This window comes from Lynx canadensis, chromosome D4 (assembly GCF_007474595.2).
Source record: "Lynx canadensis isolate LIC74 chromosome D4, mLynCan4.pri.v2, whole genome shotgun sequence".
NCBI lineage: Eukaryota > Metazoa > Chordata > Mammalia > Carnivora > Felidae > Lynx > Lynx canadensis.
Window position 1 is genome coordinate 92,722,608 of NC_044315.2, and position 27,679 is coordinate 92,750,286.

At 69.4% G+C, this 27,679-nt stretch overlaps 1 protein-coding gene across 5 annotated transcripts; it reads left to right on the forward strand.

Annotated features, from left to right (window-relative positions):
• The first annotated feature begins 246 nt into the window (after positions 1 to 246).
• On the forward strand, positions 247 to 27,179 carry GPSM1 (G protein signaling modulator 1). Of its 5 annotated transcripts, none has more exons than XM_030293508.1 (14): positions 247 to 620; positions 8,879 to 9,100; positions 9,869 to 10,004; positions 10,596 to 10,738; positions 11,338 to 11,461; positions 11,656 to 11,771; positions 12,519 to 12,674; positions 13,004 to 13,112; positions 14,143 to 14,266; positions 19,227 to 19,297; positions 20,060 to 20,236; positions 24,733 to 24,889; positions 25,350 to 25,558; positions 26,048 to 26,554. In XM_030293508.1, the coding sequence occupies exons 2-14, from the start codon at positions 8,880 to 8,882 to the stop codon at positions 26,270 to 26,272; spliced, it is 1,968 nt and encodes a 655-aa protein (XP_030149368.1). In that variant the 5' UTR covers positions 247 to 620; position 8,879; the 3' UTR covers positions 26,273 to 26,554. The 5 variants fall into 5 exon arrangements, with proteins under 5 accessions (XP_030149368.1, XP_030149366.1, XP_030149364.1 ...); XM_030293506.1 differs by lacking the exon at positions 247 to 620 and adding an exon at positions 904 to 978; XM_030293504.1 differs by lacking the exon at positions 247 to 620 and adding an exon at positions 1,512 to 1,696 and having other exon boundaries at positions 26,048 to 26,555.
• Positions 27,180 to 27,679: the final 500 nt, after the last annotated feature.

Consider the following 27,679-nt stretch of genomic DNA (forward strand, 5'->3'; position numbering starts at 1 on the left):
CCGGGGACCATAGGGGCTAGCGGCAGTGGCCTCACGGGGATGTTGAGCTCAGGCCTGGCAGAGGTGGGGCCCAAGGCGGCCCCTGCCCTTACAACGATGCCAGCTCAGGGGGCACCCCAAGGAGGCGGGCCTGGAGGAGCGTGGTAGCCCCGCCCCCTGCCCGGCCCAGCCAGCAGCACCCCCTAAGCAGGCAGCAAGGCCTTGCCCAGCTCCTGTGGTCACGGGGGAGGGCAAGTAGGATGAGCTGCCAGGCCGCCAGCGCTCTGGGCACAGATGGTTCTCGTTCCCGCTGCCTCTCTTCCGCAGGAAAAACAAACTAGCCCGGGGCCAACAGGCTCTGTTTTATCTTGTGTTTATTTTTGTTGCCATTTGCTTTTGCCTGAAGCCAGCGGCCTTGTGGGCTGCAGTTCTGCAGAGGGTCCAGCGAGAAGGCCCTGGCATTTCCCTGACCTTAGTTAGGGCAGCTCTCCCAGGAGGGGCGGCCGGGCTCCTGAGGACAGTAGTCCACTTCCTGCTCCCAGACTTGTCCCTGTCCCGTGGGGCACAGTGACTTTTCCCAGGTTTGGAGTCTTCTGGAGGCACCAGCAGGGCTGGGATTGAGGCCAGCAGGACAGAGGCAGGTGAGATCCACGGCGGGGGGGGGGGGGGGGTGGGCCTGAGGGCCTGCTGTGGGCGCGGTGCTGACGAGCCGGACAGGCACCTCGGCCCTGGGAGAAGGCCCGAGGAGGCACAGAGCCCAGGGTGGGTGGCGAAGAGGCCACACCACAGGTCTCATCTACCAGGGCTCCCAGGAACTCACAGGGGAGGAGGTGGTCGGGGCCACGATGTGGTGGGGGGGGGGGAGTGTGGGCACAGTGAGCTTCCGTTTTCAGAGTCCTTGGATTTCACAAGGTTGGGAGGGTGACGTGGTGACCCAGGGTTTCAGGGCTGAGCAAAGCAGGCTCGGGGGCTCCCCGGGGCCAGGCCACCCAGGTCCTGGTAAGTGCGGCTCTCCTGGCTGTTCACTCCTCCCAGACCAGGGAATTCCCCTGGGGCACAGGTCAGGCCTCGGCTTGCCAGGTGTCTCTAAAGTAGGGAGTCATCCCCCATGGCGGGCACCCCACTGCCAGTTCAGAGAAGGGGGTGGGGACGGCAGGGGACCACCAAGGGGGGCTGGCCATTTGCCAGACAAAGGAGGGAGGCCTCAAACAGCCCCTGTCGCGGGGATGGGGGGGCCAGCAGGGCCACTGCCACCCAGGCGCCTCGCAGGTCCGCAGGTCCGGCGAGAACCCCGGGCCCGGCAGCCCGGCCAGCGCCAGGCCCTTGCCCCGCGTGCCCCCTGGTGGGGGGCGGCGCAGGGGACGCGCGCTCGGAGGCCCCGCCCCCTCCCTGGCCCTGCGCGCAGGGGGGAGGGACCCGCGGCTCCGTCGTCGGCGCCCCCCTCCCCGCGCGCGGGCGGCGGTGACATCACGGCCACGGCGGGAGGGGCGGCGCCCCGCGCGCATCACTTCCTCGGCGCCTCCCGCGGGCGGGCGGACTGACCGACGGACGGACTGACGGTGGACGGTGGGCGGCGGACCGCGCGCAGGGGACAGGCGCAGGACGGCGCGAGCGCGGGGTGTGCGGCCCCGGCCCTCGGCGACCCCGGCCCCATGGCCGGCCCGGCCCCGCCCTCCGCCGACGAGCTGCCCGGCCCGGCCCGGCGCCTCTACTCCAGGTAGGCTGGGCCGGCGGGGTCCTGACGTGCGGGGACCGGCGGGACGGGCGGGGACGGGCGGCCGGAGGCGGGAGGCCCGGAACAAAGGCTGCGGCGGGCGCGCGACGTGGCGGGGACGCGCCCTCCCTGCGGGCTGGCGGTCGTGGAGGCGCGGGGCGGGGGAGAAGGAAGGGGTGCTGGGATGGGGGGCGCCCGGGGTGGGGGGTGCGAGGAAGGAGGGGGTACGGGGTTGGGGGGGCACCCGGGGTGGGGGAGGGGAGGCAGAGGTAGGGGGCGCCCCCCCACCCCGTGGCGAGTGCGCGTGGGGAGGGGGAAGGGGGCACCACGGGGTAAGGGAGGGCGTGGGGGGGGGGGTAGGGGGGAGCCCAGGCTGCGCCCATCTGAGTCCGGGATTAGCGGGTGGTCAGGGTGTTGGGCTGAGCTGGGCTGCTGCTTGCTGGACCCCCGCCCCCACGGCCGCGCAGGGCCGGGAGAGCTCCCGCTTCACCAGCTGTGCTCTCCCGACAGCTGGGCCGCCTGGCACAGCAGGTGTGTGGAGCTTGCCTCGCAAGCCTGGCACCACCTCCCCTCTGCCCGGGTCTGGCCGGGAGGCAGCGTGGCTGGAGGGACCAGGCTTTGTCTTGGGTGGGGCCCTGTGCCCCGAGGACCCGGCGCGAGTCTGCGTTCATGGATGGCAGGCCCGAACCCGGGCTGCGGAGCCAGCCAGCCGGGTGGGCGTGTGCCCGCCTGAAAAGGCACCTTCCTCTGGGCAGATTCGCAGATGATGCCAGCGCCCTGTGCTGGGTGCTTCGCGCTCTCGTCAGGGATGACAGGGTGGCCCTGCCCACCTGCCTTGCGTGCCTGCTGGGTGACTCCGGGCCTGTCGAGGGTGATCCACACGTGATGCCATGTGCCCGACCCGGGTGGGCACAGGGTCCTCCGAGGGGAATGGACTCTGCCAGTGAGTGCAGGTGGCCAGGAGAGCAGTCGGCACGGGTGCCGGGCAGGGGCCACTCATTGACCGCGACCCCCAGAGGCAGGCCCGGCTGCCTCCAGGGGGCCCGACAGGTCCCCGACTTGGCCGGACAGCGTCATCCCCGGGACCTGGCAGCGTCCCCAGCTGCTGGGCCTTCAAGGGGCCTAGCCTTGCCCGAGAGGATCGTCCAGCCCCGGCCGGGCAGCCAATCAGCAGCAAGCCTCTGTTGGGTGCCACCCCCCCACGTGTAGAACGAGGCCCCGGTGGTGGGTAGGGGGCCTTGCGGCTCCTCCCGCCTCGGTCTCTGTGCCACTGGTCAGAGACACAGCCCCCATTGTGTGGTCCCAGGATTGAGTGCTGGGCCCCCGACCCGGCTCCTGGGCCCCGCGCAGGGGGAGGGGTGCGCGGGTGGGTTTGCTGGCAGCTGCCGCTGGAGGCCTGACCCGGGGGATCCCCCCCGTAGCACCCCTGTGGGGACGGCCCGAGTTGGTTCGGCAGCTCCCAGCGTGCGTATGTGTGTGTCTGCGTGTGTGAGTGCACGCGCGTGTGGAGCGGGGAGCTTTAGCCCTGGAGCCCCTGCACCGCCGAGCGTGGGGTCCTCATGGGGCCCGTCTGCGTCTGCAGCCTCGTTGGGAGTCTGGGGTGCGGGCTGGTGCTGGGGCCCGGCGGGGACATGCCGGACAGGACCCTGGCCCAGGGGAGCGCGGCAGGGACCGAGCTCAGAGGGGATGCTGGGGGAGGCCCCGAGCCCAGCCTGGCATCCTGGCAGGCCGAGACCTGCGTTGAGCTCCAGCGGGCAAGCCCAGCACAGATTTGGGGTGCACAGCCACCGGCGCTCCCGCAGCGCCCGCGAGGAGGCCCTCGGGGAGTCTGTGCAGCCGCGGCCAGGTGTGGGCAGGGCTGTTCGTGCTCGGAGCGGGCTTTCAGAGGCTGGCAGGAAGGGTGGGAGTTGGGGAGCCGTGTGTGGGGGCCTCTGACAGGTGGGGGCTGCTAGCTGGAGGGGACAGACTGACGGCGGCACCTTGGGGCGGGCAGAAGGTTGTCTACCTCCTTGATTCGGGCCGGGGAAGCCCCCCTGTGGCACCCAGCGCGTGGGTGCCCCGTGACAGCTTTGGGCACTCGGCAGACGGTGATTGGGGGGACCTCCAGGCCAGGCCCAGCCCACCCCCAGTGGCTTCCCTTCCCATGCCAGTTTCCTCCCGGTGACAAGAGTTCAGTGTTTTTCTTTTCTTTACATGTTTGTTACATTCTTGAGAGAGGGAGACAGAGAGACGGACAGACAGAGCATGAGCAGGGGAGGGGCAGGGACAGGGAGACACAGAATCCGAAGCAGCTCCAGGCTCCATGCTGTCAACACAGAGCCCGATGGGCTCGAACCCGCGGACCACGAGATCATGACCTGAGCCGAAGTTGGACGCTCAACTGACCGAGCCACCCGGGCCCCACCAGAGTTCAGTTCTTATAAAGTGGGGGTCTGGGGGGACGTGGGCTTGGGATGCACACTGAGAGGGCCTGAGCGTGAGTGTGCCTGCGGGCCCAGCACGTCCCCACGCGGGGCCCCGGGAGGGGAGCTGGTCAGGGAGGCAGAGGAGGTTGGGGCAGATGACACTCAACCCTGGTCTACCGCACCTGGGCCCTCGTGCCTGGAGAGGGGTTTGGGGGGAAAGGGTCTCGGGGAGGGATGGGGGGAGGGCTGGTGGCTGAGAGGCCCCTGAAATGGGGAAGCTATGGGTGGCCCTCTCCCTGTCCCTTTCAGGCCAGCCGCTGAGGGTCCCAGGAACTGGGAAGGGGAGCGCAGGCGGTGAGCACCCCCACCGTGGGGTGACCCGCTAGAGGTGTGCCCCAGGCATGGGGCACCCGGAAAGGGGCATCCCCAGGAGTGGGTCGGGCACCCAGACTGCTCCGCCCTGCTGCCCACCCGTCCCCATGGGCTCCTTCCACGGGTGCCCCCGGGCACTGGCCCTGGCAGGGCCTCTGGGGAATAATGGCCTGGCCCCATGGTTTCCTCGGAACACAACCTCAGGTGCTTTCCCGAGCTAGGTGCCCCTCCACCCGCAATTCCTGTTCCCGCCGCGCTGCCTGCCCCGCGCTGTCCCAAAATCCCCACGTGAAAGGGAGTCAGTGTGGCTTTGCTTTGGGGGCAACGGGAGGGGGTGGGCAGGGGCCCTGGGGCCTCTGCCCAGTGGCCCAGCCTGTGGGTGACATCTCCAGGGAAGAAGGACGGTGACTATGTTTAGCAGCGAGCGGGGCTAAGGGGACACAGCCCCCAGTTAGTCATGTGTAGCGGGAGCCGGGGGCCTGGCTTGCAGACCGGCCGTGGTGGTCAGCACCGGAGGACCCCACAGAGTCTGTGGGGCACATAGGCGGGGACGGGAGCCCTGATGGAGAGCAGGGCAGTTTGGTCCGGGTGTGGCCGGGCTGATGGCTTCTCCTGGGATGCTGTCTCGGATGCCCAGGCGAGGCTGAGGGGTGTGGTCATGATGCGGTGGCTGGAACAGTAAGACTGGCCCCTGGGGAGTCGATACCATTTTATTAACCGGTAAGCCTGTGGGCAGGCGGCGGGAGCTTGGCAGACGGTATCCCGCCTCCCGGCCACTGTGGTCTGGCCACTGGGAGAGTTGGCCTGGTCGGCCCTGCAAGGAAGGGCAGCCACCGCATCCGAGTGGGTCTGTGCAGGGGGCTGTGGCCCCATCTGGGTGGGCGGGACCCCCACAGCCTGGTCCCAGAAGTGTGGGTCTGACCTCCTTGGGGGCTGGAAGATTACAGGTTGACCATGAGGCATCTATTCCCAGGTGGGAGCGCTGCCCTTCCCAGGCTCGGGGCGGTGAGGCTGGTGGGGAGCTGAGACCTCGGCCCCGGGGCCCTGAGGACTCCAGCCGGCCCCGCCCAGAGCCCCTGAGGATGGGGCTCTCAGTGGCCCTTGGCTTGGCAGGTGGTGTTGGGGGACAAAGGCTCTGGAGTCTTCTCCGATGAGCAGGGAGGTGCACCTGGCCAGGCGGGGCAGGCCTCAGGGGAGACAAGACAGGGTGGCCTGCATTCTGGTGGAATAGGGCCCCGGGGTGGTTCTGAGGGTGTGGGGCTCGGGGGTCCAGTTTGTTAATAGGAGCTGGGTAAGGAGGAGGTGATCCGGGCCCTGCCCTGTGCCCCTCGGCTGAGCTGTCCTGAGGTGTGGACGGGTGGCGTTGGCAGAAGCCTCAGGGCGGGGAGGAGGGGGCCCGGTCTGGACGCTCCTGTGTGCGGGCAGGTAGCCGGGATATCCCACCTCCATATTCACCTGCCCAGCCCCTTCCGAGACCCCACCTGCCAGAGTGAGCAGGGCCTGCAGGGCCCACAGGCTGAGGCTGGCCTCGAGACCCCACACCGGGCGGGCCCCCCCACCCTCCTCTGGTTCTCGGCTTCCTCCTTCTCCTCGACTCCGGGGGGCTTTGGGGAGCAGGGCCCATCCTGGCTCTCCAGTTCCCTCTGACCCCGGAGCTGTGCCCCGTCCTCTTCCCAGGGGCTAGAGCTGCACGGCCTTGGAGCCCTCTGCCACCCCAAAGCCCGTTGCTGAGCTGGGCGAGTGGTCAGGCGGCGAGTCTCGCCCCCGCCCGCCTGCCCACCAGGCCCTGCCCTCCTTGCTGACGATCCCTGGCTCTGAGCTCTGAGCCGCCCTGATCCCTTGATCCGTCTCAGCCCCCGGGAGGCCCCGGACGACCTGCCCGAGGACCTGGGGTCTCCTGGAGCCTGGGACGCCAGAGCCTTTAGCCCACCGCTCTGGGGTGGGGGGAGACAGGGGAACCACGAGGCCGGCGCGTCCCCAGGACCAACGGCCAAGGCGGGGTGGGAGTTGGCCGGCCAGGCGGGAGGCCTGGCGCCCCGCGATGCCGGCCGCCCCCGCGGAGGGCCAGCCCGTGGCCCTGAGCTTGGCAGAGAAGGCCGTGTGCAAAGTGGTATACGGTGCCCCCCGCCCCCGCCCCCTGCTGCTGCCCGTGGGCCTGGAGCTGTGGCTGTATGTGGAGAAGATGCGTCGTCACCTGCAGAGGAAGAGGTGCGGGGGGCCGGGGGGGCGGCCCGGGGGTCAAGGTGCGGTGGGAGGTTCTTGGGGTCAGTGGAGGGGGCGGGGGCTTCCAGCCCTGGACGCCGGCCGGTGTCTCTCCAGGGGGCCTCCTCACGTTGCCGGGGCCCGGGTCAGACCCCCCCCCCCAATCTGTGATTCGGGATGGCCACGCTGGACACCTCATCAGCGCACCCCCCACCTCCAGGCCCTTCGCACACCAGAAACCTCCTTCGCGGCGGTGGCGATGCCTGTCTCTAGCTAGGCAGGGACAGCAGGGTGGGGAGGCCACTCCCCGAGTCCTATCTGTCAGAGCCAGCAGGGCGTGTTTGGCTCTGAGACCAACGTCTCACACCCAAGCCCCGGGTCCTCCCAAGTCACCCAGGCGAAGAGGTCCGTTCCCGGCATCAGACAGCGCGGTGCGCGGCCCTGGCCGTGGGAGGGGGCGGCTGGTAGGCTCCCGACAGCCCTTCCCGGGGCGTCGTGGGTAGGAGGCCCGAGCTTCCGACACCCCGCTCTCTGACAGGCCACGCAGGCTCTGCCTGAATCTGGGGGCGGCAGGGCGCTGCTGGGGTCCCGGAGCCCGCTCTCCCCCGGAGGCGTGGCCCCGACGTGGGGGGGTCGAGGCTGGGCAAGGGGGGGGCTTTGCATCAAAGGCGTGTTTGGTTAGAGCGGCTGAGGAGCAGTGCCGTAGACAAAGCTCGTGGATCTGTCGAGGGGCCCTGCGTGTCGTCCCCCAGGAACGGCTGATCACCGCGGACTCTAACAACGCAGAGAGGGGGCGAGTTCCCCGGGGGTGCGCGCGCTATTTTGCCGTGGGCGCTTTCACTTACCCGTGGGCTTTCCACGGACTCCGGTGATCTGGGTTGGCCCTCGGCCACGCAAAACACGTCTCCCACTTTTCCAGGGCTGCGTGTATATGCGTGTATGGTCACTGGGCTCCTCCCACCACCTGCCGGGGACCCCCTCCAGCTTGGGGCCCCGCTCCCCCCCCCATGGTATCTGTGTGCTGTGTCCTCCGCTGACCGCTCTCCCGCCCTAGGGCAGGCAGCGGGTCAGGCCTTGAGCGTGGAACTCACAGGACCAGCCACAGCAGGCCAGAGGAGGAGGCCGAGGTTCTGAGTGATGAAGTGTCCTACCCCGGGCCCCCTAGCAGGGAGAGCCGGAACCAGGGCCAGCCTGATCGAGTGACCCCCAGACACGAGGCTCCCCTGACAGCCATGTCCTGAGGGCAGCTCGCCCAAGGCCCAAGGGCCATGGGGCCCCAGTGAACAGAGCCCGGGGTAGCAGCTGGGGGGCCCCGGCCCCACCCCATGGGCTGGCAGAGCCCAAGGGTAAGGGACAGCTTCTCTGCAGCCCCTGCCCGAAGGTGGAGGCATGAAGGGCTGGCCCGGCCTCCGGCCAAGGCGTTGGCGGTGGTGTGGGGCCCTGGGCCCGTGGACTTGGGCTGGGCTCATGGGCAGGAGTCTGGAGCAGTGTCCCAGGGGTTGGGTCTACCCTGGGGCACGGTCCTGTCATGCCCTCCCACAGTAGCGCCCTGGGCGTGGGGGAGCGGCTGTCCCGTCGGGCAGCCGTGGCCAGCAGCTGAACGCTTCTCGGCTCTGGGGGCGGGCTGACCCACAGCTCAGACGGAGCCGTGACCCCGGAGAGGTGACGGCAGAGGATGTGGGACGGGGGAGGGGCTAGGGTCAGGTCCTGCCCCTGTGGCCTTGACTGGTGTCCTGAACCTCTCTGAGCCTTGGTTGTCCTTGGTGAGGATCGAGGGCTGTCGCGGGCCACTGTAGCTGCTCTGGAGGACTGACGCGGCACCAGGTCCCGGAGCGGGGGCGGAGGGAGGCCCTTCGCCCCGGGCGGCTGAGCCTTGAGGGGAGGCTGTGTTTGGAGCTTGGCCCTCGTGGGCTGAGGGTCTGGCCGTAGTCACGGACTCATGCGTTTGCCCGGGGGCCCCTGAGCCCTGGTCGTGAGGGGCGTGCGGTGAGGTTCGGGCACGGGTGAGCCGCACAGGTGCCAGCCTGGCGATGGGCACGCTGTTGGACCCTGCACGTGTTTCTGGGCATTTCTCCAGAGACGTCGACGTCTGTGCGCACAGGCGTGGCCTCACCCGAGGGCCCCGTGGTCCCAGTGATGACGGGGGAGCACGGGGCCCCTGCGTGACTGCGTGAGGGGCAGGCTGTGACTCCTTCTCTCTGCCCAGGATGGAGACCTCGTGCCTGGAGCTGGCCCTGGAGGGCGAGCGTCTCTGCAAGGCCGGGGACTTCAAGGCGGGCGCGGCCTTCTTTGAGGCAGCGGTGCAGGTGGGCACCGAGGACCTGAAGACTCTCAGCGCCATCTACAGCCAGCTGGGCAATGCCTACTTCTACCTGAAGGAGTACTCCCGGGCGCTGGAGTACCACAGGCACGACCTGCTGCTGGCCCGGTGAGCATGCGGCCCGCCTCGGGGAGGGGCCGTCACAGCACAGGCAGTGCCGGGAGCTCGGGGTCCAGGGAACCCGAGGGCGCCCGCGACCTGGGAGAGGGGGAGGGGGCGGGGCGGTGCCTGGCAAGTGCCCCCAGGGGCTGTGTTTCAGGGGAGGCGTGTGTGTGTGCATGTGTGTGCACGTGGGTGTCCCGGGTATGTCCTCACGTGGGTGCCTGTCCCTGGGACTGGGGGGGGGGGGCGCGACCACTTGTGTTTCTGAGCGTCTCCACTCCCCTCTGGCCTCCAGACCTTCCCCGAGCTGCTCTCGTCCCTGAACACCCTTCCTTGCTTGTTCCCCGCCCGTCGGCAGCCGGACCCCCCAATCCCGGGTGGGAGCGGAGCTTCTCAGGGCTCCCCCCAGCCCTGCCCGCGGGCCCCTCCCTGGCCAGTGAGCCGCATGTGGTGTCCTCAGCACCCGCCAGGTGTGTCCAAAGTTACTCCCACTGTCAGGCCCCCCTGACTCTCCTGGTCTCCATCGGGGCACCTCTCTGAGCCCCGACAGCCACAGGCTGGGCCCCAGCAGAGAAGCGATCCCCAGCGGGGCTCCCTGCCCGGGGCTGCCCGAGGGGACCTCGCCTGCCGTCGGCGAGACCCCTGCCCGGCATCGCCCCCAGTCGCCCCCGGCTTGGTCCTGCCAGGCCTCGCCCATCCCTGTCTGGGCTCCTTGCTGGGCTCGGGGTCCCGGCCGGCCCTCAGTCCGGCTCCTCGCTGCCTCCTGCCTTCCAGGACCATCGGCGACCGCATGGGGGAAGCCAAGGCCAGCGGGAATCTGGGTAACACACTCAAGGTGCTCGGCCGCTTTGACGAGGCCATTGTGTGCTGCCAGCGGCACCTGGACGTCGCCCGGGAGCAGGGGGACAAGGTAGGTTGGCCGCTCCCAGGCTGCCTGCCGAGCCCCCACCTGCAGGGCTGAGGCCCGGCCCCCGTCTTCCATGTGAGCTCCCCCAGACCCGCCAGCACCTCTCGTCCCTCCTTCCGGTTCCAGAGGGACACAGGGTGGCGCGGCAGCCGGGGTAGAACAGCCGTGGACCCCGCCTGGTGCCGGACCCTTGACCTACTCTGTGACCAGCCCCCCCCTCCCCCCGTGACCCCGGGCAGGGGAACAAGACGGCCGGCCCCAGGTCATAGCTCAAGGCATGTGGGCCAAGCGCGCCTTCCTTCCCCCGGGCTTCTGAGAGGGACCTGGTCGCCCTGATGGTGTAGATGACAAGGGAGCAGGTGCCAGGCCCGTCCACCAGGAGGCAGTGTTCGCTTGCCCCGTGCCCGGAGGGTGGCGACCACGTGCAAACACGCCTCACCCCTTCTTGGGGTCCCGGCCCTACTCCCACATCTGCACCTGATGACGGCCCCCTCCAAGTCCTTGCCTTTGGGGAACTGCAGGCACAGTGGTCTGGGGCCAGGGGGTTCCTCGGGGGCCATGTCTGCGGAGGGCCAACCTCGGTGCCACCTTCAGGTCGGGGAGGCCAGGGCATTGTACAACATCGGCAACGTGTACCACGCCAAGGGCAAGCAGCTCTCCTGGAACGCCGCACAGGACCCTGGGCACCTGCCGCCCCATGTCCGGGAGCCACTGCGCAGAGCCTCCGAGTTCTATGAGTGAGTGGGGCAGGCGGGGGCACCACGGGCCGGGGTCTGGCCGTAGCGCTTCCCGAGCCGCTGCGGTGGGCGCGGGACCCCAGGCACGGAGCACCCACATCTGGCCCCATCACCTCTCTGCAGACCCCCGCATGGTGACAGCCAGGCCGGCTCTCCTTCCCCAGCCCCACCCACCCTCAGGCCTCCTAGGCTTCCCGCACATAAGTCACGCACAGCAGCGCGGAGAGGCAGGGAAACGGCAGAGCAAAAGCCACACGTGGCATTTAGAAGACGTTTGGCTGGAAATAGGGCGGGGATGTTGGGCTGAGCCTCTGTGCTGGGGAGGGTGCTGGTGCAGGAGGACAGAGGCTGCACCCGAAAACCAAAGTCTGGGGCCGGGGAGCCCCTGACCTGAGCCTTGGAGCTCAGACAGCACCTTCTTCTAGTGGCTCCCTAGAGCCACTCTTCTAGAACCTCAGGCTGCCCTCTTTCTGGGGCACGCTCCCAGCAGGAGCTGAGCGGAGGCTGCCTGCTCATCCCCTCTGGCCGGGCGGGTGGGTCATGAGCCCCTGATTCCCTCGCACCAAGAGGGCCACGGCTCAGACAGATGCACCCCCCAGGAGGAACCTGTCCCTCGTGAAGGAGCTGGGCGACCGGGCGGCCCAGGGCAGGGCGTATGGCAACCTGGGCAACACACACTACCTGCTGGGGAGCTTCGTGGAGGCCACGACCTTCCACAAGGAGGTAAGTCCCCTGCGGGGTGGGGGTGGGGGGCCAGCTGCCTCGCTCCGTCTGGGCTTGGCTCAGGGTCCCAGGCTGCTCTCGCCAGACGTGCAGACTTCGGGCTGGCCACGCTGGGCGGGGAGGCCACCCCCGCCATCCACATCGGGTCCCGGGGCTGCTCCGTGACCACCCGGGCCTCGGGTCTGTGTCCCCAGCGCCTGGCCATTGCTAAGGAATTTGGAGACAAGGCGGCCGAGAGGAGGGCGTACAGCAACCTGGGGAACGCCCACATCTTCCTGGGGCGCTTTGACGTGGCCGCCGAGTACTACAAGTAGGCAGGCCTGCCCGCCCGCCCCCACCCCTGCCCAACCCCACCCGCCCAGCTCGGGGGAGGGGGCCCCTGGACACCAGCCCAAGGTCGGGAGGCGGGTCTGACCTCCCAGCCTCTCCAGGGGCCAGACGGGGGGGTTCTGGGCCACAGCCTGGAAGGGCAGACTGACAAAGCCCGGGTCCTGGGGCTGCCGGGGACAGGAAGGACTATGGTGCCCCTCACTCGGTAAGTGCGGGCAGAAGCCGCTCTGTGCCAGGGACACAGCTAACCGCGGCTGAGGGCCTCCCGGTGCCAGTTACTGGGGGAGCCCCAGAGCTGTGTTTGCGCCCCACGATACCTCTGGAGTGCGGGTGTAATCCTCCGTGTGTGGACCCAGAGGGTGGGGATCACACGGGCTCCTGGGAGGATGCTCTGCCAGCCGCCTCCTGGCTTGAGGAGCAGAGTGGTGACCACCGGGCACAAGCCGGGTGTCAGCACCAGGTCCCGTGCGTCCGGAGCCCGGGCTGGGGTGTGCTGTCCCCCGTCCCCCATGCAGGGCGGAGGCTCGGGGTGGGGAGGTGACTGGCCAGTGCGGGTCCAGCAGTGACGGGGCTCCAGAGACACCCCGGTGGGATCCCGGGGCTGGCGGACCGCTGCCCCCCCCCCGCCCTCCGTCCACCCCTCGGCTGGGGGCTGTGAGCAGCGCCGCGTCCCCAGAGAGGGCTCCCGGAGCCCTCCTTGCTGGGGCTGAGCCTCCCTCTCTCGCAGGAAGACGCTGCAGCTGTCCCGGCAGCTCAAGGACCAGGCGGTGGAGGCACAGGCCTGCTACAGCCTGGGCAACACCTACACTCTGCTGCAGGACTACGAGCGCTCGGCCGAGTACCACCTTCGGCACTTGCTCATCGCCCAGGAGCTGGCCGACAGGTGCGCGCGCGGTGGGGGCGGGCGGTGTTTCGGAAGCGGATCGCGGGCGGTGGCCGTGGGTTGGAAGCACGCACAGTGCCACGCGCCGAGGCGCGCTTAATCCGTTAGATTTACGCTTTGTGACTTTCACCCGAATTGAAAGATTAATGACCCGAGGGACTGCCCCGCACCCGAGGGTGGAGGGAGCCGCAGGGGTGAGAGCCTCGCCGGCCACCAGGGGGCGAGGGAGGCCGAGGCGGGCACTTCAGGCCGGGCCTGCTGCGCTCCCGTCAGGACCGGCCTGACGGCCTGGGGGCTGCAGAAGTGGACTCGGTTTCCCTCCCTGGCAGAGTGGGAGAGGGCCGGGCGTGCTGGAGCTTGGGGAATGCCTACGTGTCCATGGGGAGCCCGGCACAGGCCCTGACCTTCGCCAAGAAGCACCTGGAGATCTCCCAGGAGGTAAGCCAGGCCTGCCCCCCTGCCGGAGGCCCCCCCCCCCCCCCCCCCGGTGCTGCTCAGCTCCCTTCGGACCAGGCAGGGCGCCTCTCGCCCAGCCTGCTCCTCCGTCCTTTCCAGGCTGCCGATATGCACTGGGGTGGGGGGGGCCCGCCACCCCCTGCCTGCAGACGCCTGATGGCAGTTTATCTGGTGTAGCCAGGGTGTGGGGGGAGGGGAGCGGTGGCCTGCTTTCCACCTGAAGTGTTGGCGTTCCCTGTGGGCAGGGCAAGGTGGGCATGACCTACCGCAGGCTGCCCTTGGGGCTCTTCCCCTGGAACCTTCCAGATGGACACCTTGGGGACGGTAGGCAGGGTCTTTGAGAGCCTGTCCGCACGCAGGACCCTCCTACTGAGGTCCACGGCCGGGTGCCACAGGGCATCACGGGTGACCTCCGGCTCCCTGGTTTCCGGTTGGCCCTCTTACCTCCGCCCCATCCTTCTCCTTGGCCCCAGCGGCACGGCCACCTCCCTCCAGCACATGCCCAGCACCTGCCCAGACCCACCACGGCCCCGTGTCTGTTGTGGGTGGGACCCTCCGGAGCCCAGGCGGTGGGGAGGAGCAGGGAAGCTCGGGCCAGGAGAGTCCCCCACCCCCTGCCAACCGGGGCCACCAGCAGGGCCGGCCCCACAGCCCCCTGAGCACGGGTGGGGGCACGCCAGCGGCCCCAGAGCTCCACTCGAGGCCTGGCCCGGGCCCACCTCACTTTTCTGCACTTCTCGGCCCCTGCTGAGCCTCTGCTCTGAGCTGGGGGTGCCTGAGGGGTGCACGTGAGGCTCCAAGGGGCCGAGAAAGCTGGAGGCTGGACCAGACCACCTGTCCTCGGGAGGGCGCTCGGGAAGGAGGGCCTCACGCGGCGCCCCCAGCGTTCTGGGGTGTGAGGGGCGCCCCTGGGGCACAGGGAGGCCTGGTTCCCTGGGAGGCGCAGGGCTCATGATTGTCTATAGGAGTCCCCCAGCCCACCTGCCCCCAACCTGGCCCTGCTTGGCTACAGATCGGGGACCGAAACGGGGAGCTCACGGCCCGCATGAACGTGGCACAGTTGCAGCTGGTGCTGGGCCGGCTGAGCAGCCCCGCAGCCACGGAGAAGCCCGACCTGGCCGGCTACGAGGCCCAAGGTGAGTCCGGGGCTGGGTGGGCAGGGGTGTGGCAGGAGGGCCGCCCGGAGAGCTCAAGGCTTGGGCCTCGGGACGGTGCTGGGCTTCCGGGTGCAGGTCTACGGGGAGGTGGCCTCTGCCCACAGGAGCCCTTGTGACAGAACTGCCCAGTGAGGGTGGCAAGCCCCCGTCGCTGGGGGTGTCTGTCCGCACCACTTCTCCGCCCTGCTCTGGAGCTCCCGGGGGCGTGGGGGGTGACCGGGTGTCCAGGGTGCTCGGGGCACAGACGAGGGGCCCTGTTTCCCCAGGTCAGGTTAGGAATCCGAGATTGGGAGGCAGGGGGTGGAAAGGGGTGTTCGAGGGCAGGGACGGTGTGGGCGAAGGTGTGTCCTGAACGGGAGGCCTTCGGGCTGGTGCTTCACGGTCTCTGGGCCAGCGAGGGCCTGAAGTCACTCTGAGCCCCCCAGGTTGATCCCCTGGCTAGGAGGAGGAGGGAGGGGCACTCACTGCCCCTCCCTCCGTGCTCCATCCCCTTAAGGGCTGAGGACCCCCCCCCCCCACTTCAGGCTCAGAGCTGGGCCTGGGGGCCAGAGGGGGAGGCTGAGTCAGCCAGAGATGTAGAGCCTCCCTCCGGGCGGGCGCTACTCAGGTGAGCCCGGGACCAGCCAAGGCAGCTATGTTGATCTCAGTCCCGGGCTGCCTGTGGCCCCATGTGGGTGAACATTGCTAGGCACGCAGGGCGGGATGTTCCTTGCAGAGCAAATGGGTAAATAGGGGGCTGGGGGGCCACCCCGAGCTGGCTTCCCCCGTGGCTGCAGGCGGGTGTGGGGCTCCGCACAGGGCGCTAGCTGCCCCCTCCCTGCCTGCACCGACCCCAGGCTCCGGGGAGTCTGCCCCCAACCCCCTCGTGGCTGTGTTCCCTAGGGGTACCCACCTGCCCCAACCTGGAGCCCATCAGGCCTGCAGAGAATGAGGCCCCGGGAAGTGGCACCTGGCCTCGGTGGAGAGGCTCCAGGGTTTCTAACGATGCCTGTCCTGGGCAAGGGGAGGCACGTGTCCCCACCCCGCCTCAGGGGCTGAGACGGAAGGGAGGGTGCGAAGGTTTCTGGGACCCCCAGCCACCCTTGTTTTGGGGTGATGTGGCTGCAGGGGATGGGATGGGGGAGGGCCCCCCTCTGCCCCCCACCCTGCCCCAGGATGTACAAGACGGTGGCTCCCTTTGGGCGGGGTTTTTCTGAGGGTGGGCAACTCTGTTTGGAGCCCCTGGCCCTGTGAGGCCGCCCTCTGCGACACCCAGCAGTGGGTGGGGGCAGGGCCCGGCCCCGAGGGCTTCTGGAAAGGCTCCCTGGGGCTGCGGCCAGCTCCAGGTTCTCCGAGCTGAGGAAAGGGGGGCGCATCACGGGTGGAGGGCTGGGCTGTGCCGGGAACAAGGCAGCTTCTGTCCTTCCCACGCCAGCCCTGCTGCTCTGCCCTGTGCCCAGACCCTTCCCAGCCGGGGCCCCCGGAAGCCCCCTCCCTGCCAGGCTGCCAGCGCTGGGCCACCGCCCGAGGCCGGGCAGAGGCCCTTCTCCAGAGCAGCCTGCTCCGGGCCACGGAGGCAGGTGTGGGGGCCCCAGGCCCGGGGATGCGGCTGCTGAGTCTGGGCCGCCGTGGAGGAGCCCCCCCCACTCAGGTGAGCCCGGCGGGGCCGGGGCCTTGTGCACGGAGCGCCCCAGGAGTCTCCTGCGGGGGTGGCATTACTCACCCACTCATTTGTCCAGTGCACACTGAACGTGGGCACTGGCCTGGAAACTGCCCCTCGGGGCGGGGATGCTGCACTGGCGTGTGTCGAGCCTGGCCGTTTGGCGGGGGGGGGGGGGGGGTCGGGGGGGCAGATGAAGGGGGGACCAGGTGAGCGCCAGGGAAGGGTGTCGACCCAGCCCGCGACCTGGAGCCCAGGGAAGATGCCTCAGGCTGCTTCTGGGAGGGAAGAAGCCTGGGGCCGGTGGGCGGGGACCGCGGTGGGCGGGGACCGCGGTGGGCGGGGACCGCGGTGGGCGGGGACCGCGGTGGGCGGGGACCGCGGTGGGCGGGGACCGCGGTGGGCGGGGACCGCGGTGGGCGGGGACCGTGGCTGGTCCTGGAGGCCGGGACCCAAGGGGTTTTCTTTCCCGATAAAACAAGGGCCCTTTATGCAGCTGGGGGACCCAATTTACAGGTTGACCTCAGCAGCCTTGCAGCCCCCATCCCAGCAGAGGCCCCAGGACGAGTCCTGACACTGCTGCCTGACTGGGTCAGGCCTCCCAGGTCCCCTGGTGTGCCAAGCCCCGTTGAAGCCAGGCTTGGGACACACCGGGGAGCGTAACCGGCAAAGGTAGCCAGAAACGACCAGTATGTGGCAAACAGCGATAAACAAAAAAACAAGGCGTGCCTGGGAATGAGCAAGCGCTTGGGGAGGAAAAAAGCCGAGCGGCCGGGTGGGCGTGCCGCGTGGGCCGCGTGGAGGCCGCTGTCGCCCTCAGCTCGGCCGAGGAACAGAACACCACGCACCAGGCGGCTTGCAAAGATGAAAGTCCACTTCCTGCGGCTCTGGAGGCTGCGGGTCCGGGAGCAGGGTGCCCGCAGGCCGTCCCGGTGACGGCCCTCTTCCCGGTTTGCAGGGGTGGTGTGGGGCTGGAGGGAGCTCCCCAGTGTCTTCTCATAAGGGCACCAGCCCCATCCCCGGAGCCACCCTCATGACCTCAGCTAACCCTAATCACCCCCAAGACCCCGCTCGCTGATGTCATCGCGTTGGGGGTGGGGTCTTCAGTGTGGAATTTGGGCGACACAAACGTTTGCCCCATAGTAGTGACTTCTGAGCAAAGGCTGAAAGGGGAGAAGGGAGTGAGCCTGAACGGAGGACAGCCATGCAAAGGCCCTGAGGCCTGGGTAAGGCTGGCTAAGAGGAGCAGCAGGGAGCGGGAGAACCTCTGCCCTGTGCAAGCCCCTCCCCATGCCAGGGGCCCTGCAGGGTGAGCAGAGGAAGAAGACCTCACCCAGGCCCTATGGGCATCCCCGGGGCCCCCAGCATGTATAAGGGACAAAGAGAGCAGAGAGGCGGGTGAGGGACGTGACACTCAGGTCCCGGCAAGGCGAGGAGGGGTCGGATTCTGGATCCGTCTTGAAGGAGGACCTGCCAGGATTTTGGAAGTTGAGACTGAAGGCAGGAAGGAGTTGGAGGGACACAGCCCAGCAGCTAGAAGCTGAGTTGTGCGCCTAAGCGGGCCGGCTGCATGCAGGAGGGGCGGGATGGGGCCTGGCCAGCCTGGTGGGGACAGAAATGATTCTGGTCAGACTCAGGCGGGAGTGGGGTGGTGCTCAGGGAAGTTTCCAGACCTTCCCCTCTGGGGTGGGTGGAGCGGGAAGCCCGCCAGCGTGGCTCTGGCCTGAATGCCCCAGTGCGCGCGCAGCCCGCACAGAGGGTGCATTTAGCCGGGCCCCGAGGGCCATGAGGGGACCCGCCCTGGAGCCGGACACAAGCTGTGTCTCAGAGGAACATTTCAGCCTCCGCCACGGCCCGGGCCTGACGGTCCAGCCAGGCGGACCCCGGCAGACAAAGTGGGGAAGGCGAGTCAGACCCCCCGGGTGTCAGGGGGCGGCCGAGAAAGGGGCCGGGTTTTCGCTGGCTGTGGTGAGTACAGGGCCACCGCTCGGCTGTCCCCCCATCACTCCCCGGGCCAGGCGATGCCCCCAGTTTGGTGTTGGAATGATCACATTGTTCCTTCAGAGCTGCTTGTCTGATCTGGGGAGGGATGGGCAGTGGGGACCCTGCCCCATCTCCTGGGGCCTCACAACACGGGGTCAGGCTCCCGCTGCACACCTGGGCAAGGCCCGGTGGCCAGGGGCCGTTCTCAGGGGGCAGAGGCAGACCCGGTGCTGACCACGTGGCCAAAGCTGGGGGGATGGGGCCCTGCTGGGGGGGGGGGCGGGAGGGGCGGCAGGCAGCCCCAAGTCCTGGACCCACGCGGCTGCCTGCTGTCCCCTCCCTGGACAGCAGCCGCAGAAGCCCCTCCTCCAAGATCTCTGCTTTTCTACCCGGCCTCTGGGGGGTAGAGAACAGGGCGTAGCTTCCTCAGAGCCTGGAGGCCAGCCGCCCACACCATCTCCTCCGTTCCTAGGACTCCCTGGGCATTTGGTTCGGGCTGGTCTGAATGCCTGACCTCCTGGACGGCCCCTCTCTGGGGACCGTGTCTTGGGCAGTGGGTGTGGGCTCAGAGCCGGGGGCCCGAGGTGGGGTCGGGGGCCGAGCTGAGGGCTCCCTGCCTGGCCTCGCTGCCGCTGGTGGGGCACGTGCCCCGTGCTGTCCGTGGCACGGCGTCACCAGTGAGCTCAGTGCTGGGGTAGCCAGAGGGCAAGGCGTCACCGCGACGTGGGCTGTGGGTGTCCACAACGTGCCAGGCGCCAGAAGCTGCTTCCCACGGGCTCCCTGTGTGGTGCAGGCTCAGTCGGACGGGGGTACTGAGCTTGAGGGAGGGTAATGGGTCCCAGGTCCAGTGCTGCCCAGACATGACTCCTGGGGCATCTGCCCACGCTAGAGGCCTTGCTCGCTCTACCCACAGTGCCTCCTTGCCTCATGCGGCCCCACGCTTGGACAAGGGCCCCTGGGGCACCCAGTTGGTGCCCAGCACGTGTCTGCAGGTAGAGGGGCGCTCAGCTCCTGGGAGGATCTGGGCTGCCCATGTGCGTGCAGGGTGGGGGGTGAACGGAGTCCCTTAAGGGCGGGCACGGGGGCAGCACAGCCAGACCCCCTGCCGGGCCCCTACAGGGTCAGCCCATCTCCACGCTCGGCTGCTTGCCGGGCGGGGCGTGCGAGGTCGTGCAGACACTGCGTTTGCTTCCGTGGAGACGGTGACGTTGGCGGTTCATCTGCGGGCCCCAGGGTGCAGGCCCTCCGGAGGGCCCGGGCCTGGGCCAGCCCGCCTCTTGGGTCAGTGCCAGGCTGACTGGGCCCCCTGTCTTCCAGGTGCCAGGCCCAAGAGGACACAGAGGCTGAGTGCAGAGACCTGGGGCCTGCTGAGGCTCCCCCTGGAACGGGTGAGTGGGGCTCAGGGTGGGCGGCCGGGGCGTGGGCAGCGGGCTGACGAGGCAGGTGTGATGGGTGCTGAACGGCCGCCTCCCAGCCCAGCTCCCGTCTGTCCCCCGTCCCCGCCATGGGGGGCAAGCGCCCTCTCTGCAGCCCGAGACCCTGGAGCAGCCATCCGCCCCCAGAGAGGCCCCCACGAGGCCCCACTTCCTCCCAGTCACCCCAGGGGCCCACCAGCCATGCCCCCCCCCGGGGGACAAGCCACGGTCCTCACAACCTGCAGGCCCCCAAGCCCCCACCCGGCCACAGTCCCCAGTGTCCCAGCCGTTCCCCGTGCCCGCCTGCTCCCTGTCGGCCGAGACTCTGCCCCGGGAGAAGCAGAGCTGTTACGGGCAGAGCAGACCAGTCAGAAGCTGGGCAGGGGGAGGCTCTGGGCCCGCTCTGTACCTGTCGGAGGTGGGTGCTGTGTAGCCCTGGGGGAGTGAGCTCCCTTCTCCGAGCCTCTGGTTCCTCAGGCGTGTGCTGGGCTTTGTTGCGGGTGCCCCTGGGGCGGTCTGTGGCGGGACAAGGCTCAGGGCTGCTCAGTGTGGGGTCAGCCTCCTAGCCTCCGGGCCTCAGGCTCTCTTCCTCCTCCCTGAGGCACCTCAGGGCCTGGGTGCGTCTGTGAGACAGGGCCACTGTACCCGCCAGCCCCGCTCGGGGTCCTGGGATGGGAGCACTGGTTGGGGATTGCTGCAGCCCCCACCGATGCCTGGCCTCCTCCCTCTCCCCAGGAGCAGAATGGAGACAGCCACCAGCTGGGGGAGTGGCGGGGGCCGGGCAGGGACATGCTCCCTCTCCCCATGAGGAGCAGGAAGTACCAGGAGGGGCTGGAGACCGCTGAGAGGCCCCGCGAGGGCGGCCACTCCCCGCTGGACAGCGCGGACGTCCGCGTGCAGGTGCCTCGCACGGTAGGTGACGTCTCTTCGGGTGCCCTCCCGAGCGGCCGACCTGGGCCGCCCCCGGGGCCAGAGGCCACGGCCCTGTGCTGCCTCGGGGCCTGGCGGACATGGCACCCACGGACGGCGCAGGACACTTAGCGCAGACAGCGTTCTGCCAGTTGCGTCCAGCCTCCGCAAGGCCCCGGCCACCGAGGACAGGAGGCCTTGTGGATGGGGCTCCGGAGGGCGGGCTTGCGGGGAGCAACCCTGTCCCGGGTGTGCAGCACACAGGGGTGGACGGACGGACGGGGCCTGGGGGGACGGATGGGTGAGGGATGGACGGGCGGGTGGTCAGACAGATGGGGGACAGAGGGAAGGGGGCCTCCTGCTGCCTGGCAGGTGTCCCACTGTGTCCAGGAGGCTGGGCTGGCCTGTCTGGGCTGCTGGAAGCGGGTCAGGGTCTGGGAGGTACAGGCTGCAAACCTACGTGCCCAGTGAGTCCAGGTTCAGAGGTCAGCCTGGACCATCCCCCCTCCCCATGTGCAGAACGCCTGGGTCCAAATATCTGGGACTCGATATAAAAATAATTGCCTCTGAGGGCTTAATCAGCACCTTCCCAGCCTTTGAGGGGCGTGGGCGCCGCGCTGGTATTCTTAGCCCCCCGATGGCTGCTTTGCACCCATCTTTCCCACGAGCCTGGGGGGGGGGGCCTCCGCCAACCCCATCTACCCCCAGCACTACCTGCCAGCCCGTGTCCGTAGAGTGAGAGGTGAGGAGACGGGGCCACCACGGAGGCCCCAGACGGTGGGGCTATTGCCCGCACTGTGCGTTTGGGGACCCCCAGCCGAGCGGTGCAGGGGCCTTGCCACCAGCGCATGGGGACTTGGGGGTCTTGGGAGGTGTGACTGGGTGTGGTCGAGGGCGGGCTAGACCCAAAGGTTGGGGTCCATCCAGAAAGGGCCTGGCAGGGGAGGACCCCCAGCTACCAGGGAGCCACAGGGGGCTTTGGAACAGGACAGCCTTTTCCACGTGGCAACCTGGCCCTAGCCGTGTCCCCGTTGCCGCTGGCGGGGGGCAGGGGGGTGCGTCTACCAAACAGAAACAATAGCCAGGGCTCAACAGCCATAAGAGGGGAAACTGAGGCACGGGGCAGCAAAGAAGTTAGCCTGAGGGTGCACAGCTAGCAATGGTGGAACTGGGGTTCCAAGGTCAGCTCCTAGAACCCCCGCTCAGCCCCTCTGAGAAGGCAGCAGGGCTTTCTTTGGGCAATGGGGGCGCCTTTGGAGGAAATTTTTATGAGCGCTAAGCCTGGCCCCAGTTGGAGGCCTGGACCCAGACCTCCCCCTGCCCTGCAGACACAACTGCAGGCCGGCCCTCCTCCTGGGGCTCTGAGCTCCCTGTAGAAGCAGCGGGACCGAGAGGGCCCCAGGGGGCTCCACCTTTCCCCCTTCTGCCCTCGCCCCCAGCCAGCTTCCCCACCCACCCCAGGGCCGGCCCCCACTGGGCCCCCGGCAGGCCAGAGGCCAAGACTCCACAGACCTCCCAGTGTAGAGAGGGGATCTCGTGGCCAGTGGCGGGGGCTGTGGTGGCCGCCCGGCCCCTGCCCCTGCCCCTGGGAAAGCATCCCTCTGGCTCCCTCAGCAGCCTGGGGAGTCAGGGCTGAAGAACGAGGCGGCTTCTCCTGGGCTGACTTGGCTTTGGAAGGAAGCCGGGCCCCTCCGTCAGCAGGGCGACCGCTTTCCAGATAGGCTCCGTCCTCCTCGCCCCTCTGGCATGACCACCCCCCTCCCGTAGGCCCCAGCAGGAGCCCTCCGTGTTTGCAGAGCATGCGTGTGCATGTGTGTGCGTGCGCGTGTTCGTGCGCGGCCGCGGGAGCAAGTGAGTGCAGTGGGGGGGCCGGGGCGGGGACGGCCCTCCCCCGGGTCCTATTTAAGCGCTGAGCCAACAGGGGCAGCGAGGCGGCAGGGCACCGCATGGTGGAGCACCCCACAGTAGACAGCGCTTAGCGCCCGGTCGCTGCTGCTGGAGGGAGCTGCGTGCCCAGCGTGAGTGTGGGGTCCCCTACAGGGGGAGGCTCAGGGAGCACAGGGGCCGGTGGGAAGCAGGATGGGGGCAGAGCGGAGCTCTCCTCCTGGGCTGGTGCACCAGTCCGGCCACCTCCCCCGCCCCTCGGGGCCTGGGGCCTCAGGAACCCTGGCCAGCAGGTTGGGGGGCTGGAGGGGGGCAGCCCTGGGCCTGGGGGGCGCGGGGGGGTTTGCAAGACCCGGGCTGGCACTCCAGCAGGAGGGGCTCGGAGACCCCCTGAGACAGAAGGAGCCAGAGGCAGGGGCAGAGGAGAGGTGGGGGCATGTCCTGTTAGGACCCGGGGTGCTGTCCTGAGGGGGGCGGGGCCTCCTTGCTGTCTGGAGCCTCACCCTGTGCACCTGCGGCCTCAGCCCCAAACCCCCCCAACAAGGGGAGCACCAGCCCTTCACAGGTGGCCCAGGATGGCTCTGCCGTGGGGTTGTCTCTGGATGGGGCCCTCTCGGCCCAGCCCCCTGCTGTGCTGCTGGGGCCCCCGAGAAGCCTCTGGGCAGACACCGCCCTACTTCAGGGGTGCCCCTGAGCCCCGAGGTCAGCCCACGGGGGGTTGGAGGAGTGCTGGGGGCCCGTGTGTCTAGAGAAGAGGCGTCCCAGGGCTACCTCTTTCCCGGGAGGGGCCTGGCTCTGTTCGCCTGGCCCACAGTCCACCTGGGGGGCCCCAGCTGGGGCCAGATGCCAGGGTCGGGGGCCAGGAGCAGCGACTGTCCCCTGCGGTGGGGTGGTGCTGTGCTTACCCCCACACCTGGCTGAGTCTGGGGCCCCAAGCGACCTCCCCGGGGGAGGCACCTGTGCGGCCCCCACCAGTGCGGAGCTTGATGCTGGGCCCTGGCCATCCTGCCTGCAGTTCCCCCAGGAGGCCCTGACCAAGTGCAGCCCCCTGGCCGGGGTGCCCTCTGAGCCCTCGGTGCCTTGTGCCCTGGGATCTGTGGGGTCTTAGGCCGGGGCGCAGCAGAGCAGAGTCGTGAGTCGGGGGGATCTTGAACCACCCCCAGCCTTGGCTCTAGGCCTGCCTTGCTGGGACAGGAGGTTGGGGGGGGGGGGAGGGGGCCTGAGAGCCCGGCTCTTGTCTCTGTCCTCCGAGCTGCCACCTGCTGGCAGGTCTCACGCACAGAACCACCCGCTCTGCTGTCCCTCCCTGCCCCTGTGACCCTGCAGCCTGAGCCCGGCTCTGAACCTGGGAGCCCAGGCTGGGCCTGCTCGTGGGGTCCCCGGGGCTGCCCCTGGCTGGAGGTGTGCAAGCTCCCCTCCCTCAGTGTCTGCAGCGGGCTGGCGAGGGGTCGTCGGGAATTCGAGGACCGAGCCAGGCCCCGCTAGGTGACATTTCTGCTGTGTGGTCTCTTCCCCAGCTGAGAGGGGGAAGGCCAGGGCCGGGCGGGGGACACTGGAGGCAGGGAGGACGTGGGGCAGGCACCGGTCTGCAGCCAAGGTGATCTCCGGAAGCCACCCCATCCGTCAGTCAGCACTCGGGGCTCTGGAGCAGACGTGGGGAGGCTAGTGGGGGCGCCTGCCCTTGGGGGGGCCAAGACACCGGTGCCTCCAGCTTGCTCTCCTATGGATGTGTAGACCGAGGCTCAGCGTGGGAGGGGGCTTGTCCAAGGTCCCCCTGCCAACTGGGATGCAGGCAGGCCCAGTGGCCCGGTCTCCCGCTTCTCACTGCCCCTCCCTGGTCCCATCGGTGGGGCTTGCCTGGACCTAGCAGGTCGCCCCAGGGTCAGCCCTCCTGCCACCCAGGCTGAACACTGACAGTGCCTGCCAGAGTGCCTGTGCTCCCAGCATGTCCAGACTCTGCCCCCCCCCCCCCCCCCCCCCGCCATCCAGAGCAGATCCCGGTCACCTTGGCCAGTACGCGGAGGGTGCTTTAGCCTGAACACCTGCACATCTGCATCCTCTGGGCCTGTCCGCTGGTCTAGGACCCAAACCCCAGAAGGGATGGGACTAGGGTGGAACACAGCAGGCCTCACCTCCCCCAGCTCTGGCTCCTTGCCTTTGGTGATCTGACCTGATGTCGCTGGCACCTCTGGGTCCGCCGTCACTGCTGCCAGGACCCTGGTACAGACCAGTGTGATATACAAAATGGCCCGTGAGGCTCCCTGCCTGCCGAGGGCCCCGTCACTCACTCGCTCCTTCATTTGTTCATTCAGCAGCCGCTGGGGAGTGCTGTGCTGGGTGCCAGAGCCCCAGAGGCGTGGGCAGAGGGGAGCTCACTGCGGGGGCTGCCACGGTGTGTGATAGTGTCCAGGGGCGGGGCCGGGGGCGGTGGCGGCTGCTGAACCGCGTTGGGGCAAGTAGGGGGCGGGTGGCAATGTCACGTCTGGGAGGATGGCGGAGGCGGGGCAGGTGGGGTGAGGGTCCCAACCTTGTCCCAGGCCGCGCGGCTCCCTCAGGGGTGTGCAGGGGTCTGAGGGGCTGGGCCAGAGCCGGCGCTGACTGCCTCTGCCCCCCAGAGCATCCCTCGGGCCCCGTCCTCCGACGAGGAGTGCTTCTTTGACCTGCTGAGCAAGTTCCAGAGCAGCCGCATGGATGACCAGCGCTGTCCCCTGGAGGAGGGTCAGCCCGGGGCCGCCGAGGCCACCGCCGCCCCCAGCCTGGAGGAGAGGGTCGGTGAGTGCCCCGGCCTCCACCCAGAGAGCTCCTCTTGTCCTTGAGGGGGGCTGGGCCAGGCTCAGCCCCCTCCCTCCACCGTCGTGCCCCCCTGAGCCTTTGCTCCCGAGGGGCGGGCGCACCAGCTGCAAAAGGGCCCCCTGTCACCGTGAGCTCCTCGTCCCCCGCTCGCCCAAGGCTGCGTCCCGGGAAGTGTGTAATCATGTCCGCCCTCCGGAACACCGTGTCAGGGCATCTCCGTCTCGGAGCGGGCGTGGGAAGCAAGGCTTTCCTCCGGCACCTTCTAGAAGCCCCCGAGCGGGTGTGGGGCAAATGGCAGAGGCAGCTGAGAGCAGCCGGGGTCCGGGGTCCGCGGAGCCACCGCTGGGAGCCCCGTGTGCCCAGGAGTGTGGTGGGCTGGGCTGGGCTCCAGCCTGACCCGCCTCGTGGGGTCCCCTTCCCTGCACCTTGTCCCCCACAGCCCGGCCCTCGCTGACGGCCTCCCCGCAGACCGAAGAGTTCTTCGACCTGATCGCCAGCTCGCAGAGCCGCCGGCTGGACGACCAACGTGCCAACGTAGGCAGCTTGCCTGGGCTCCGCATCACCCACAACAACCTGGGACACCTGCGTGCCGACGGGGACCCGCAGGAGCCTGGGGACGAGTTCTTCAACATGCTCATCAAGTGCCAGGTGGGCCTGCGGTCGGGGGAGGCTGGGGGCGCTCGCCCGCCTGCCCCCACCCCAGCCCCGAGGTGACCCGGCGCCCCTCTGCCCTCGTCTTGGGCGGGGGTCCTCCCGCCGGGAGCTGGCTCTGGTCCTTCCGTCTCGGGCCGGATGGGAACTGAGTGCCTGTGAGTGCTCAGACCTGAGGCCCCTCCCGGGACCCCCCAGAGGACACCCCGGACGTCCTCAGCCGCCCCTCACAGTACAGGAGCTCTAGCTGGGGGGGAGCACCAGGTCCCCCACGTGGTGGCCTCGGGCCAGGTGTCAGCCCCGAGCGGGGAGGGCTCTCACCATTGTGGGGTCCGGCCACCTGCCGCTGCCCCCCACCCGCCCCGGCTGGGGCAAGGCCAGACGGCAGGCAACGGTGTCAGGAAGCCCGTGGAACGGCTGCAGGAAGGGCAGCCGCGTGGCCTGTGTGGGCCGCTGCCGTTTCCGGACGTGCCGTTCGTTCCGCAGAGCCGAGCAAGGCGCGGCCCCGGGCGAGTCCGACGAGCCTCAAAGCCGGCCCTACGGAGAGCCCCCAGCCCCCGGCCGCACCGGCTCCGATGGCCGCACCGGCTGCCGGCCTTTCTGCTCCAGACCCTGCAGAGAAGCCCAAATGCCTCGTCGGCCCCACGCCAGCCCCAGCCCCTCCGCACGTCGGGCGCCGGGAGCCCCCGGTCCTGTCCGCGCGGCTCCTGAACGCACCACCATCGGGGGGCCTTGGGAGCGGCACGGGAAGGCCGCCCGGCGGTCCCCTCACCCCGTGTCTGGCGGGCATCGTTCGGCCCTCTGCCCCTGGGCGGCCTGGGGGGAGGCCCCTCGCCCCCCGGGGCCGGGGCTGCTGGTGTGCCCGCGGAGCTGATGGTACAGGTGCACGGAGGGAGGCCCTCCCGAGCCGGCCTTGCGGCTGGACAGCGGCCCCCGCCTGGGAGTGGTGCCCGAGGCCGCCGAGCACTGGCCCAGCTGCTGGGGGGGGGGCCCTCCGAGGCCAACCCCCGTGTCTGTGTCTGCCCAGTCCGCCAGGATCGACGACCAGCGCTGCCCGCCTCCCGACGTGCTGCCCCGAGGCCCCACCATGCCTGACGAGGACTTCTTCAGCCTCATCCAGAGGGTGCAGGCCAAGCGGATGGACGAACAGCGGGTCGACCTCGCCGGGAGCCCGGAGCAGGAGGTCGGCGGGAGACCCGAGCCCCGGCAGCAGTGCCAGCCTGGTGCCACCTAAGGCCTTGTGACTGCAGCCAGCCCGGCCCCACCCCCGCTCCTGGACTCGGGGCCGGGGTGGGGGGGTGGGGGGGTGGAGAGCTCACGGTCATCTGCCCAGAAGCCCGTTCCTCTGGAGACCACGGCTGAGCACAGGCTCCGAGCCCTCTGGCCCTTTCCACTGTGGCAGACGCTAGGCACACAGCCCCCACATCGGCTCCCTCCCGGGGTGGCAGGCTCAGGTCAGGGCTGCCCTGGAGGGTGGCTGTGCTCCTGTCCTAGAGCAGCCCCCGGGTGGTACACGGCCTCCCGCAGGCCTGCCAGGCCCTCCCCCAGGGCTGCCAGGCCCTCCCCCTGCCCCAGGTCTAGCTCTCTCCCTGCCCCAGGCCCGGCCCTCCCCCTGCCCCAGGCCCAGCCTTCCCCCTGCCCCAGGCCCGGCCCTCCCCCTGCCCCAGGTCTAGCTCTCTCCCTGCCCCAGGCCCGGCCCTCCCCCTGCCCCAGGCCTGGCCTTCCCCCTGCCCCAGGCCCGGCCCTTCCCCTGCCCCAGGTCTAGCTCTCTCCCTGCCCCAGGCCTGGCCCTCCCCCTGCCCCAGGCCTGGCCCTCCCCCTGCCCCAGGCCCAGCTCTCCCCCTGCCCCAGGCCCAGCTCTCCCCCTGCCCCAGGCTGCAGCTTGTTGGGTCCAAACCCTCTGTGACGCCCCCCCTGCCCTGCCCAGCTCCATCCTGCCTGGCAAATGTGAAGACGCTGTTCCCTCCCTTAAGTCCCCAAAGGCCCCTCTGACGGCTTTTCTGTGGGGCTTACCAGTGACACGGACATTTCCGTCCTCCCAGAGGTGGTCCTGGGATGATGGAACCTGTTTGCCCCAGTCCCAGCCTCTCTCCCACAGGGAGGGGTCCCTCCCAGCCC